Here is a 14,462-nt window from a genome sequence, read left to right as displayed (position 1 = left end):
CTAGGCAACGGAGGGGTCCATAGCAACGGTTCTTTCTCACACATAACTAGGACATACCTTGAACCTACCATACCAGTTTCATGTATATCTGACTCATAGTCTCTGAGATATAACGAACTTCGTTTTTTATTGTTTTCGACCAGGGTTCATTCAAAGTCTCTCTTCTCCGACTGTTTTCATAGGATCCGGCTGGAAATTTTTGACAATATGGCTGAATGTACTGCCCACAGTCGCTCGTGGCCCGATTTTTGATTTTCGAAAAAATTAATTTTTATGATTTTTCAAAATTTTCAAAGTCCTGTTGGTAGGCAACGGTGGTGTCCATAGCAACGGTTCTCATTTGCACACAACTAGGTCATGGTATGAACCTACCAACCAAGTTTCATCGAAATCGCCATTGTATTAATGGAGCACTGCACCGAACAGACAAACAGACAGACAGACAGACAGACAAACGTATCGACGGAAAAACTGATAAGGGTAGAACAAATTTCAATTTTTTTTTTTTTTTTTTTACATTTTTTTTTCGACTATTTCGACTACCCAATAATAATAATGAGTCAAAGACAGACACACACACACATATACACACACATATACACATATATACACACACAAACGCACACACACATGCACAAACACAAATGCACACATGCACACATATATATATATATATATATATATATATATATATATATATATATATATATATATATATATATATATATATATATATATATATATATATATATATATATATATATATATATATATATATATATATACATATAAACACACACACATGCACAAACATAAATACACACACACACACACACACACACACACACATAGAGGGATAATTTCTCACCTTTGACTCGACTCATTCAAGGATGTGAGAGAACTTCTTGCCAGCCAACAAAAATATCATTCAATTCTTTTCTGAACGATTGAATGTCTTCAAGGAAGTCATTCATTTTTAGCCACTAATCATGTAATTCAAAGGCCTCCTGTTCTCCATCAGTTGTCAACGACGTTCTTATTGGGGACAACCTGTTAGAAAAAGACACAATAATTATTGGTTGTATCGTGATTTAATTCTGTATAAAACAACAAATAATGAATTGGGTTAAGGATCTCACCTGTCATCTTGTGAAAACGATTGATCCGCAAGGTCGGAGAAATTACCTGCACAATCCATTCTCTAAATAAAACACTCGGCACACAAGTTGGTTTAAATAATCAACTTGATGACGTAATGGGAGATTTCACAACAATGCGTTTTTCAGGGTGTGTCCCACATTGGAAATGACCGGAATTTTTTTGGCTTGATTCGGGCGAGGCAGCTTGGCTGACTCCAGACTGACTCATTTCAACAAGAAAATGAAACGGCTTGCTTTGAATGATTGTGAGAAAACCTACATTTAAAAGCTGTTTAAACTTCCCTTTCTTTCGTGCTTGAAGAGATAAAGTGAATATACTCGATGGAAATGAATGTTATAAGAAAATTAAGTTATTCCCTAAAGTAGAACATGGGCAAATATTCGTTGGTTCGCTCTTTGAGTGGAATGAAAATATAAAAGGGAAGAAATGCTTTAATCAGTAAGTTTCAATCTTTCATCGTCTCAATTTTACATTTGCTTTCATGGGAGGGAAGGGGAAAGGTGGGGAGAAAATCGGTGTCAAGTTTGCATTAGCTTATATGGGAGGGAAGGGGATAGATAGGTGGGGAGAAAATCGGTCTCCTATTTTGGGCTTTTGGGGCTTGAGTCAGAAAGTTTTTCCCTTTTTCCCCATTCATTTGAATGGGAGTCCCAGAAACCCCATTTATCATCAACTAATAACAAATGGGCATCACACTCTATCGTTTTGGGTTTTTTTGCATAGGAAGTTTGGGATCATGGAACAAATGCAACACATAAAGGAATGGAACAGCTAGAACACAGAATGGAATGGAACAGATAGAACGGAACAGCTGGAACACAGAATGGAATGGAACAGCTGGAACACAGAATGGAATCGAACAGCTGTAACACAGACTAGAATGGAGCATCTGGAACACAGAATGGAATGGAATAACTAGAACACAGAATGGAATGGAATGGAATAACTCGAACACAGAATGGAATGGAATAACTAGAACACAGAATGGAATGGAACAGCTGGAACACAGAATGGAATGGAACAGCTGGAACACAGAATGGAATGGAACAGCTGGAACACAGAATGGAATGGATCAGCTGGAACACAGAATGGAATGGAATGGAATAGCTGGAATCGTAATGGAATGAAATGGAACAGCTGGAACACAGAATGGAATGAAATGGAACAGCTAGAACACAGAATGGAATGGAACAGCTGGAACACAGAATGGTATGGAACAGCTGGAACGCAGAATGGAATGGAACAGCTGGAACACAGAATGGAATGGAACAGCTGGAACACAGAATGGAATGGAACAGCTGGAACACAGAATGGAATGGAACAGCTAAAACACAGAATGGAATAGCTTGAACAGAACAGAATGGAACAGTTAGAACACTAAATGGAATGGAATAGAATATCAAGAACATAGAACAGAATGAAACAGTTAGAACACAAAATGGAATGGAATAGAAAAGCTAGAACACATAACAGAATGGAATAGCTACAGCACAGAATGGAATGGAATACAATGGAATGGAATAGCTAGAACAAGGAATGAAATGGAATAGCTTGAATATAGTGAAAAACATGCAATCAACAGCAAGGTAGAGGGACACAACAGTGTTATGCTATGGAAGTACACATTATCATATGTATCCATCATGCATATTTCCCACCAAATCATCGCGATCTCATGTATGGCATCTGTGGGTACATTTGCTATCAATTATCAGATCAATTTTTTAAAAGAGTAAAAATTATTATGATCACTTAAGAAGACCAGTTGGTGGTGGTGGTCATATGGTAGCTTAGCTGCCAGGGTAGCTCTCATTTCTTGAAGCATGACTGCTTCACTGATGCAGTGCCCCTCTACCAATACACACACTGGAACTGGTACTCATTTCACCAACCTCAGAGGGATAACAGGCTGAGTCAACCCCCTGGTGTATTAATTCATCAGCCAACAGGGCTTGAACTCAGGACCCTAGGATCCTAGGATCCCAAGCCACCACCCTAACCACTGAGCCAACACCAGGCTAAGACCAGTTGTGGAGAGAGGAAAGAAATAAGTTTTCTTTCACGTTGAGATCAACAAGAAAAGCACAATCATTTCCCGATAAGAGATTGAAGACTCATTTTGCCATGTTTATTTCACCTGGCCACCTTAATTTTACCTGCAGAACTACACAGTAGTGTAGAGCCGGTTTAGTCTTTTTACAAATCCGAGTTAAGATCGGTTTCGTTGAGAATGAACAGGGTAGAGTACCAAATGATTGCAAGAGGTGATTCACACAGACATTCAAACACAGAACAGTTCTCAATAGAAACAGCATTTGATCCACTAAATAATTTCAAAGGGAAGTTTATAATAATGTCAGGGAAAGAAATAGAGCTCAAAAAACAAAACTTTATTTCACAAGAAAGTTTGTAAACAAAGAAATTTGTTCCTTAGTTTTTATTCTCTATACCCAACTCGACTTCCTTCTTGGGATGCACGGAATGACTAGCTCGCTGCCCAATGTCTCCTCCCAAAATCAACAACATTTCTTGTTACCCTACGATTGAACGAAGTTTTTATAAAAGATAAATATGAAGTCTGTTGGGTAAAACAGCGTTTGCACACAGTTCCCAAAAGCACACAAGCTCTCCAGGCATAGACTTCTGAGGCTCATTCTTCGAGCTCCTCAGTTCTATAATGCACCCGCTGCCCATCACATGTTCCCCAACAATCTTGACACAAACCTAATGGAGGAAAGAATTTGGCACTTCCAAGTCAAGTCCAACCCAGCCCACACACAAGGCCTTCGAAGCACATTCCATTGAAATAATTTATTTATCAATGTAGTTTCAGAAACATTCTGTTCTGCACACGTTTGTCAGAACTTCTCTGCGTTGCTCATCAGAATAGCAATACATTGAAATGCTTCCCCCGGTGTAGGTAACTGATATGGGAATAGAGGGGTACATGGACATTGGCAGAAATGGTCAGTTGAGTGTGGGTTTGGATAGGTTATTGTGATGTTTGTGGAAGGTTCTCTTCAGCAGGCGAATTTGTTGTCGAGGTTTGGTCATTCCTGAGCCTACAACCATTTTAATCCCTCTACCTCGTCCCATCGAAAAATAACAACATGTGGAACACCGTGGTGATGTTCCTGCATTGGTCTTCCCACTATTCCATCCCCAATGGAATTGGGTAAAGACTAGATTGGGTTATTATGACTAATGGTAGTCATTAGTGGTAGTGGTAGTCATTGAGACTGAGATCAAATTGATGAAGTGTGGATATACAGCACAGGTATGATGGATTAAATGGTTTCAACGTGTGTCCAATTTTCTTACATTTATTTGTCGTGGCTGTACTGGAAATTGAGATATCCTGAGGTTGGTCGGTGAAAACCCAGGCACAATAAACATTGGAATTGCACAACAATGACTGTTACTCAATTCGCACAACAATCAGGCCAACTTATTAAATAAACTGATAATCGGGTCTAGGTTGATGGTTGACTAAAACAGCAACACTGAGACATTATTGATCATCACATCAATCGTGAATGAGCATTACTCCCAGTACCAAATCATCAATATGACATATTAAGCACTCCGTCCTTCTTTGTGCCTAACTTCAGACATGTGACGTTCTACATTAGTTCAGCTATTTGGTGACCAACAAGATAACCTACAGGTGTGTGCACTACCCTCTATGTTATCTAGCCTTGGTTCGAATACAGGTCAGGTATGGGAGCATGTGTCGGAGCAGCACGTCAAATCCAGACCCAGCTTTTTTCTTTGGTGTTTCACAGCCGGTCAATGCATCAATACATGTGTCGTCCATCGGAAGGATATTCAGCTGGAGGACCCGCCTGCCAGCACTAATCGTTGGTAGGTGTTATAGATCCCATGATGGTGTCTTTCTCCAAGAGTAGGCAAATTATTTCTGGGAGCCTGAACAAATTTCAAATTCCTCACCAAATCGCCTTTCCAGTATCTGATTCCTGCATCTTCTTCTTGTACATGGCAGCGATCATTTTATTGGAGAAAAACTATGCCGCTGATGCTGTGCCCCTATAGCAGTACACTGGTACTCTTTCGCCAACCACGGAAGGATGACAGGCTGAGTCAACCCCACCTGGTGTTAGTGTCTCACAGGGCTCAAACTCAGGACTCTAAGATCCCAAGCCAGCCACCCTAACCACCAAGCCAACGCCAGGCTTATTCCTGCATCAAAGTGGTGACGTACAAGAAGATTGGTTCTCACTTTTGAAATGTTTCTCGATGAGTCGTGATGCGCCGGAGCTCTGGCTGAAAGAGTAGGTGCCTCGAGCTATTATTATTAATCAAGCCATTTTGTGTACAGCACTCAAACTGTTTGAGGCATGGCAGAAAAGATACGCCGTTTAATTGTTGCTCAGGATTTGTCAATCCCATTCAACTTTTTGTCAGAATGAGTCCAACACTGCCCAGACTTTTATTATGTTCTTACTGGAACATTATTTTTCAAGACAAGGCACAATCATGGATCTTCACCAAAAATAACAGAATACAAGTGGAATTACAAAATCTTAAGACGACCATTCACAAAAATTGAGGAAGGAGGGTCTGTTTAGCATTCCCATCCAACCACATATCTCAACATACTCGAATCTCAGGATAAACTCCTCTATTCTGTGTCGAGCTGTTTGACATCTCCTAATCGAAGGGAAAGTTTACTGGCATCTCCAAATGTCCTTGTCATTGATGGAAATGCTCACAGAGATCTCCAAATGTCCTTGTCATTGATGAAAATATTCACAGAGATCTCCAGATGTCCTTGTCATTGATGGAAATGCTCACAGAGATCTCAAAATGTCCTTGTCATTGATGGAAATGGTCACAGAGATCTCCAAATGCCCTTGTCATTGATGAAAATATTCAGAGATCTCCAAATGTCCTTGTTATTGATGGAAATGTTCACAGAGATCTCCAAATGTCCTTGTCATTGATGAAAATGTTCACAGAGATCTCCAAATGTCCTTGTCATTGATGAAAATGTTCACAGAGATCTCCTAATGTCCTTGTCATTGATGGAAATGCTCACAGAGATCTCCAAATGTCCTTGTCATTGATGGAAATGTTAACAGAGATCTCCAAATGTCCTTGTCATTGATGAAAATGTTCACAGAGATCTGCTAATGTCCTTGTTATTGATGGAAATGCTCACAGAGATCTTCTAATATCCTTGTCATTGATGGAAATGCTCACAGAGATCTCCTAATATCCTTGTCATTGATGGAAATGCTCACAGAGATCTCCTAATATCCTTGTCATTGATGGAAATGCTCACAGAGATCTCCTAATATCCTTGTCATTGATGAAAATGTTCACAGAGATCTCCAAATATCCTTGTTATTGATGGAAATGTTCACAGAGATCTCCAAATGTCCTTGTCATTGATGAAAATGTTTCAGAGATCTCCAAATGTCCTTGTCATTGATGAAAATGTTCACAGAGATCTCCTAATGTCCTTGTCATTGATGGAAATGCTCACAGAGATCTCCAAATGTCCTTGTCATTGATGAAAATGTTCACAGAGATCTCCAAATATCCTTGTTATTGATGGAAATGTTAACAAAGATCTCCAAATGTCCTTGTCATTGATGAAAATGTTCACAGAGATCTGCTAATGTCCTTGTTATTGATGGAAATGCTCACCGAGATCTCCTAATGTCCTTGTTATTGATGGAAATGCTCACAGAGATCTCCTAATGTCCTTGTTATTGATGGAAATGCTCAAAGAGATCTCCAAATGTCCTTGTCATTGATGGAAATGCTCACCGAGATCTCCTAATGTCCTTGTTATTGATGGAAATGTTCACAGACATCTCCAAATGTCCTTGTCATTGATGAAAATGTTCACAGAGATCTCTTAATGTCCTTGTTATTGATGGAAATGCTCACAGAGATCTCTTAATGTCCTTGTTATTGATGGAAATGCTCACAGAGATCTCCAAATGTCCCTGTCATTGATGAAAATGTTCACAGAGATCTCCAAATGTCCTTGTCATTGATGAAAATGTTCAGAGAGATATCCAAATTTCCTTGTCATTGATGAAAATGTTCAAAGAGATCTACAAATGTCTTTGTAATTGATGGAAATGTTCGCAGAGATCTTCAAATGTTCTTGTCATTGATGGAAATGTCCACAGAGATCTCCAAATGTTCTTGTCATTAATGGAAATATTCACAGAGATCTCCAAATGTCCTTGTCATTGATTGAAAGTTCATCGAGATCTCCAAATGTCCTTGTCATTGATGGAAATGTTCACAGAGATCTCCAAATGTCCTTGTCATTGATGAAAATGTTCACAGAGATCTCCAAATGTCCTTGTTATTAATGGAAATGTTCATAGAGAACTCCAAATGTCCTTGTCGTTGATGGAAATGTGAACAGAGATCTCCAAATGTCCTTGTCCAACGTGTTACATGTAAAGGATCCTGTGCAAGACTGAGCCAATTGAAGAACTAAAATGATGTTGAGTCGAGAAAGGCGAGGTAGATGTGAAGGGAGGAAAGGTAGAAGGTGAGGATGAAGAAGACTCACCGGGCAGGTTCGCCCCGCCCTACCTATCAGCACCTCCTGCTCGGGTTACTGGTTAACCCGTTACCTGCCTGCAAGCTGCTGGACCGGCGGAGCCATGAAGACGGAGCGGAGCAATACGTCCATAGGTAAGGATGTGTAGAAGCACACCATCGACACGGCCCGTACAGAGCACCGCCAGACTCGTAAACTCTGCTGCCTCATTATAGTGAGCACAGGTGTGTCTGATCGCACTTCATTGTGACGTGTATTTTAAAACACAATTGATACCTGTGATGCGTACTTTAACGAGTTGTTACGACGAATAAATACGTGTTCAAGGTACACGTACTGGAGGCAACAAACTGAAACACCTCCAACTTAATCCAACAGTTATTCATGTTTGACCAGAGAAAGGGTCGGGGGGGGGGGGGAGAGAAGGGGGAGGGGGTTATATGAGATGGAGTAGAGCCGCCTTGTGGGTGTTTCAGCTTCACGCTCTCTCTCCGCAACACTTGTGCGTGGAGTTTGTGAACTTTGCTTTGAAGTTTTCTCCTATACACAAGTCCGCAGGTGGTCGTTGTAAAACTACCCAAATTGGAGTCACCGAGGCTTTTGTTGTTTATTTATCTGTTTCGGAACGATGGACGTGGTGGCTTTTAAAGCACCATTTTTCGAGCCTGACGAGTGGCTCTGACATCATGGTATTGGAACTTCAGTGGTGTTATGACGTCATTGCACGAGCAAGTACCTGATGCAAAAAAAATTTGTACGTTTATTCGTCTTGGATATTGACTGTGATTGTTCGACGTATGCACGAAGTAAAGTGTGAATATTGTAAAAGGAAAAAATATTCTGTGCAGAAATTCACAATTCCTATCATGGTAAGACGAGACTTTTGAAATGACATATGAATGCTGACAAAGCCTTTTATGCATGGGTCGTGTGTGCATTTCCAGTGGCTGGGTTCCACTAACTGGAGCACTTTTAACTGCCATTCGTAGTGCGAAATTCAAATCGTCTCTTTAACATAATTTTCATCATTGAAACGAAAAAGTGCCAATTTCATGATGGTTAACCATAATTGTTGTGTTCCTGGATGAAAATCAGACTTATAGAAATATCCGTGGATGAGAGATGTCGAGTTCCTTCCATTTCCTGTTGATACAAGCGAGCGGTGACACACACACACACACACACACACACACACACACACACACACACACACACACACACACACACACACTTCTCACTTCTCCTTTCACAAATAGATGCAAAAATCGAGTATAATTGATCTTGTGGCTCCAGAACCAAACAGATGATATCTATTTATAACAGCCCTCCTCCCCTCCTCCCCAACCCTCACCCCTCCAACATGATTAATCGTAAGAGTGATCATTTTAAAAGTTGATTTTATTCAGACTCTGTCCATTCACAAGCCCCAGATATGTCCTTCCCATTGGTGTTGAGAAGCACCCAAATCAGATACGGTGTCTCCTTCCAACTCTTTCATTGTGCAGAGGCACACACCGCAGATTTATTTCAGGTACTTTTCCAAGTATTTTTAAATTTCTTTTAGAATCATTGTGAGCCAGTTTGATAACCCCTTTTATATTGTCAGGTCAGGCCAGATCAGATCTGTGACTTGCTTCAGGTACCATGTAAACCTGTACGAAACTGCTTCATGGTGGGTGGATTGTCGGTGACGAAACCGTCTCCCCCACCAGGTTTCCTGGTGAGGAGGGTGTACGGATATGTACATCCAGCCGGGTTAAAAACACAAAACCTGTCAAAGGGCAGAGGAGCACCTTGTGAGCCAATGACTATTCATATCTGGAACCCAACTGCGTCTGAAGACTTTTTCCTATGGTTGGGTTACCTTTTCCAAGGAGATTGGTGGCAGGATTTGCACTCTGGCCACCGTAAAACACTTCATTCTGCAAAACACAAATAAAGATGACAACCCACTCCGTGGGAGTACATCCTGCACAGCTGTTCTACGCAGGCCAGCTCACCGGTTAGGGGCAAACACTTTGGGACCCCCATTATGTGATGATAGGAGGAAAAGCATGTGGTAACCTACCTGGGTTGGGTCGGGGTGGTGCTGAGATGTTGGCCACCAGATGGCAGTCTTCTTGGATTAACCTAAGGTGGTCCATTCAGAGGGGTGCCTGGAATGTCCTATCACTCAGAGAGGATCATCTGAGCTCCAGCATTTGAACATCTATTGCAGCACTCTCTGAAGTTCAGAGACAACATAGTGCTGAGATCATGGTGGGTCGTTACACCTTCTACAGGTCTGGTCGCTCTGATGGTTACCATGCCCGAGGAGTTGCTGTAGCTGTGTCCAATAAGTTGACTCCCATGATAATTGAGGTAACACCGGTCAACGAGCGTATTATGAGACCGATGATTCATCACTCCCTGGGTGTCATTTCCCTGGTCACTGTATATACTCTGACTGAGGCGAATGATCCCACTGTGAAGGAGACATTCTGTTCTGCGCTTGAGTCTGTGGTTGATCAGCACCCCAGGCGAGATACTCTTCTAGTCTTTGGGGATTTCAATGCATGAACTGGCACTGATGGGGATGGTTATGAGACAAGTGTTGGTCCCCATGGGTCTGGAACTGTGAACAAGAATAGCACAAATTTCCTTGACTTTGCAAGAAGATGTGGACTTAAGATGGCTGTTTCATGGTTTCATCGCCCACTAGCTCATCACTGGACTTGGTATTCCAAAGCTGGTGGTGTGGCAAAGGAGATTGACCATGTGCTTATCAATGCTTGCTGGAGGATGATTCAGAACTCCCTGCAGGCTCCACCAGAGTGCTTATGTCCTCAATACTGATCACAAGCTTGTTGAAGCAACTCTAAAGTTGCAGCTTAAATCCAGGAGATTGGTACCATCCCAGCCTTGGCTTCATGTTGGCAAACTCAAGGATGAAAGGGTAACTGAGGAGTTTGCAAACATGCTGAGTGGTGATTTGGGGTGGGTCTGGGTGTTTTCGGGAATTCTGAAGAGTTGTGGAGTGCCTTCAAGACTACAATCCTTGATGTCGCTAGTGGAATTTTTGGAACTCACCAGAGGGCAAAGAAGAACTTTGTCTCTCAAGGGACACTGGATACCATTGACCAGAGTCTCAGAGCGAGGCTTAATGGCAGAGCTGAGCTGTTCCGGGAGTAGAGCCATAAAACTGAACTTGTGCTGAGGGTGGAGAAGGAGGCATATGTGCAAGGAATCTGTGAAGGTGTAAAGCATCACCTGTGGTCAAGTGATTGTCATCCTGCTTACAGAGGAATTAGTGCATTGTGTTCCTCCAAGGCCATCTCTTGGTGTACTGCAGATAGGGCGGAGGGTAGAGGGCTCTTGGCAGAGAAGTCTGAAGTCTAGGCCTTCTGGGCCGGTTACTTTGAGTGGCTGTACCAGGCTGACCCACTTGCTGTTGAGTTGGATATCAGGGGTATAACTATCCTGATTGCTGACCCTCCAATCCACTGTGCACGACCTTTGTTTGTGGAAACACAAGTTGCAGTGAACCTGTTGAAAGAGGGGAAAGCTCATGGGATCCGTGGCATCCATGCTGAGCTTCTCAAGGCTGGTGGACATGCTGTACTCATGTTGTTGCATGCATTTATGTGCTCTGTCTGGAACACAGACATCATCCCAACTGGCTGGAAGAGGGGCCTTGTTAACTCTCTCGGGAAAAGACAGGGTGATCACCAGGGCTGTGACAGCTACCGAGGAGTGACTTTGCTTTCAGTCTCAAGCAAGGTCTTTGCTCAGATGATTATTGATCGGGTTCGCCACCATTTGCTTGAGCACCAGTACCCAGAGCACTCACGCTTTACACAAAAGAGGACAACAATTGACCATATACTTGCCCTTCTGGTCCTCACCAAATATAGACCAGAGTTTTGGCAGGGGCTCCTCGCAGCCTGTGTTGATCTCTGCAATGCGTTCGATTCAGTGAATCAGGATGCCCTCTGGAGGATTCTCAGTCTTTGTGGGTTGCCACCAAAACTGATAAATCTGGTTTTTGAACTATATTCTGGTACTGAGAGTGCTGTGAGGTGTGGTGGTTTCATCTCCGACATATTTCCAGTTGTTACTGAGTTTGTCAGGGGTGTGTGCTGGCCCCCAAACTTTTCAGTACTTGTATGGAATGGATTCTGGGGAGAGGTTTTGGAGAGATCAAGCTGCGGTGCATCGTTTGGGAATGTCAAGATCTCTGACCTTGATGTCGCAGATGATGCAGTAATGTTTGTGGAGAAATTCGATATCATTATGGGGTCCCATGAGACACTGAATGGTGAGTCGGAGCCACAAGCATTATGGGTTTGCTGGGTCAAATGTAAGATCCAGGCTTTCATTGACATCTTCGATGCTGCTGTCTTGTCTGTACCTGTTTGTGGTGGTTATGTTGAGGTCACAGATAGATTCACTTACTTGGCAGTGATATTCATGTCTCCACATGTTGTGAGCCAGAGGTCAGTGGACGTCTGGGTCGGGCCTGGGGAGTGATGGATTCACTCGATTATGGGGTGTGCCACTGTCGGTACCTATGCAGGAGGATGAAAGTCTGAGTCTTTAAGTCATTGGTGCTTCCAGTTTTGCTCTACATATGTGGGACTTAGACTTTGACCAAGGATCTGAGACAGAGACTTAACTCCTTCGGTATCAGGTCTTTTCAGAGAAACCTTGGCTGTTGCTCGTCAGACTTTGTGTCTGATGAGTGGTTGCTGAGAAAAATTCAGATGTGATTTGTTACCTGTATAGTCCGTCAGCATCACCTGTGGCTGAATAGCCATGTGGCTCATTTTCCTGACGCTGATCCTGCTCACCAAATTATTGGCTGACCATGTGTCTCATGGTTGCAGTAGGTTGATTGGCATCTCAATGAGATGGAGGTGGGGATGGGCCTGGCATCTGCCTGGGGAATGGCCAGATGGAAGCACCTGGTATACCTGCGGAAAGTGGACACAGCAACATGCTACTCCGGCCCATGCTCCAATACCTCACCCGACGTGCTTCCACACAGATGTCGCGGATGTGTTAATTCAGCAAATAACATCCCAGCAATGCTTAGCGTCATGCATTAAAATGCTGCACAGGCCTGGTTGCCTTTAATTATGGCCAGCATGGCTGCAAGAGGAGACCTCAGTGACTTTGAAGGAGTGGTGATTGTTGGGGTGCGTTTGGCAGGAGCTTCAGTGACAAAGACAGCTCAACTTGGTGATGTTTCACGAGCAACCTTGTCTTAGGTGATGTCGGCATGGAACTCTGATGGAAAGACATCATCAGCAAAGAGCAACAGTGAGCAGAAGCGCATACTCCAGGATTGTGTTATCTGTGCATTAATTTGAAACCCAAGGCAAAGTAGATGAGCAACTGCAGATCAATTGATTGTAAATTTCAACCTGAGACGCAAGCAGCCAGTTTCATAAAAAAAAACGGGCCACCGAGAACTCCACAGAGTGGGATACCAAAATCGGGTTGCAGTGGACAAAACACTATCATCACACTTGGCATCACAATGCACGAGTCCAGTGGTGCAAAGAGCCCAGGCAATGGCTACTGGGCAGTGGAGAAATGTGATTTGGTCAGATTAATCATCCTTCACAATGTTCCCAACAAATGGATGAGTGTACTTGTGGTGCCTACCTAAAGAATTCTACAACCCTGATTGCTTGGTTCCAACAGTGAAGGGTTCTGTTGGTTCTGTAATATTGTCGGGTGCATTTCCCAAGCATGGTTTGGGTACAGTCATTCCCTTAGAAGGCAAGTTCGATGCCAATTGCTACTTCATGGTACTGAGTGATATCCCATGTTGCAGCATTTCTTTCCTGCCAGGAAGGGTGTCTTCCAAAATAGCAATGACCCCATCCACACAGCACGTGTGCTCGCCCAATAGTTTGATGACCATGACACTGATGTTATCCATATTTCATGTCCTTCTTGGTCACCAGATCTGAACCCAATTGAGCATTTATGGGATATTCTGGAATGACGTCTGAAATGGCGTTTTCCACCTCCATCAAACAGGTATGAGTTGATTGACTTTCTCATGAAAGACTGCTCTTGCAGAGTCCAGATGCTGGTGGAATCTATGCCATGGTGCATACAGGCCATACTGGCCGCAAGTGGTGGCCCAACACCCTATTAAGTGACTTTACATTGGTGTTTCTATTCATTTATTTTTGGTCCACTACCTGTATATACACACATCTATACAGTATAGTATCAGGTGGCATCCCGGATGAGTGCTTGTGGGTGGACCATTGTGACAAAGGCACCGCACAACACCGCAGGGCTCGCAGACATATGGGGCCTGAATTTTGAACTTTGATCCATCGACCAGCTATTCCAAAGGAGAATAGGATGTATTTTTGCTGTTGTTGTTGTTGTTGTTGTTGTTGTGTTTAGCAGAGCGATTCGTAGGTATGAAGATCAGACATTCGATGATATGAGTGAGGAAAGTTAAAAAAAAAATACATTTTGAGCACTTTATCATTAAGAAACTGTTGGGACCTGTTCCACGTTTCATTGCGGTTCCATAAGAAACCGCATGAATGGCACGGTACACTAAAATTACACCACAAAGTACACCAAAACAACAACCACAAATGTTTCCCTTTAAATAGAGTTCTTTAAAAGTGGTATTCAATTCAAAAATATATAAAGCTACAGAGATCACAAAATTTCAGTCTATACCTTTCACAGCTAGAACCAACATGGCGGAGTTCGGAACATGAGTTTCGAT

General features: G+C 42.5%; 1 protein-coding gene across 2 annotated transcripts in view; it reads left to right on the top strand.

The window, feature by feature from the left end:
- The first annotated feature begins 7,753 nt into the window (after positions 1-7,753).
- LOC147021450 (hepatocyte nuclear factor 4-alpha-like) overlaps positions 7,754-14,462 on the top strand; it is a 162,852-nt gene continuing 156,143 nt past the window's right edge. Inside the window, exon 1 of one of the 2 annotated variants that reach the window (XM_085891402.1) lies at positions 7,754-7,848. In XM_085891402.1, coding sequence (XP_085747528.1) covers positions 7,818-7,848 — 31 coding nt within the window. In that variant the 5' untranslated portion in view covers positions 7,754-7,817. Of the gene's footprint in view, positions 7,939-14,462 lie in introns of both variants that reach the window. The other variant, XM_085891404.1, reaches the window with a different exon arrangement.

The sequence above is a fragment of the Eptatretus burgeri genome, chromosome 8 (assembly GCF_056783735.1).
Source record: "Eptatretus burgeri isolate ZD-2024b chromosome 8, Ebu_testis_v1, whole genome shotgun sequence".
NCBI lineage: Eukaryota > Metazoa > Chordata > Myxini > Myxiniformes > Myxinidae > Eptatretus > Eptatretus burgeri.
This window is presented reverse-complemented; position numbering and strand designations above follow the sequence as displayed.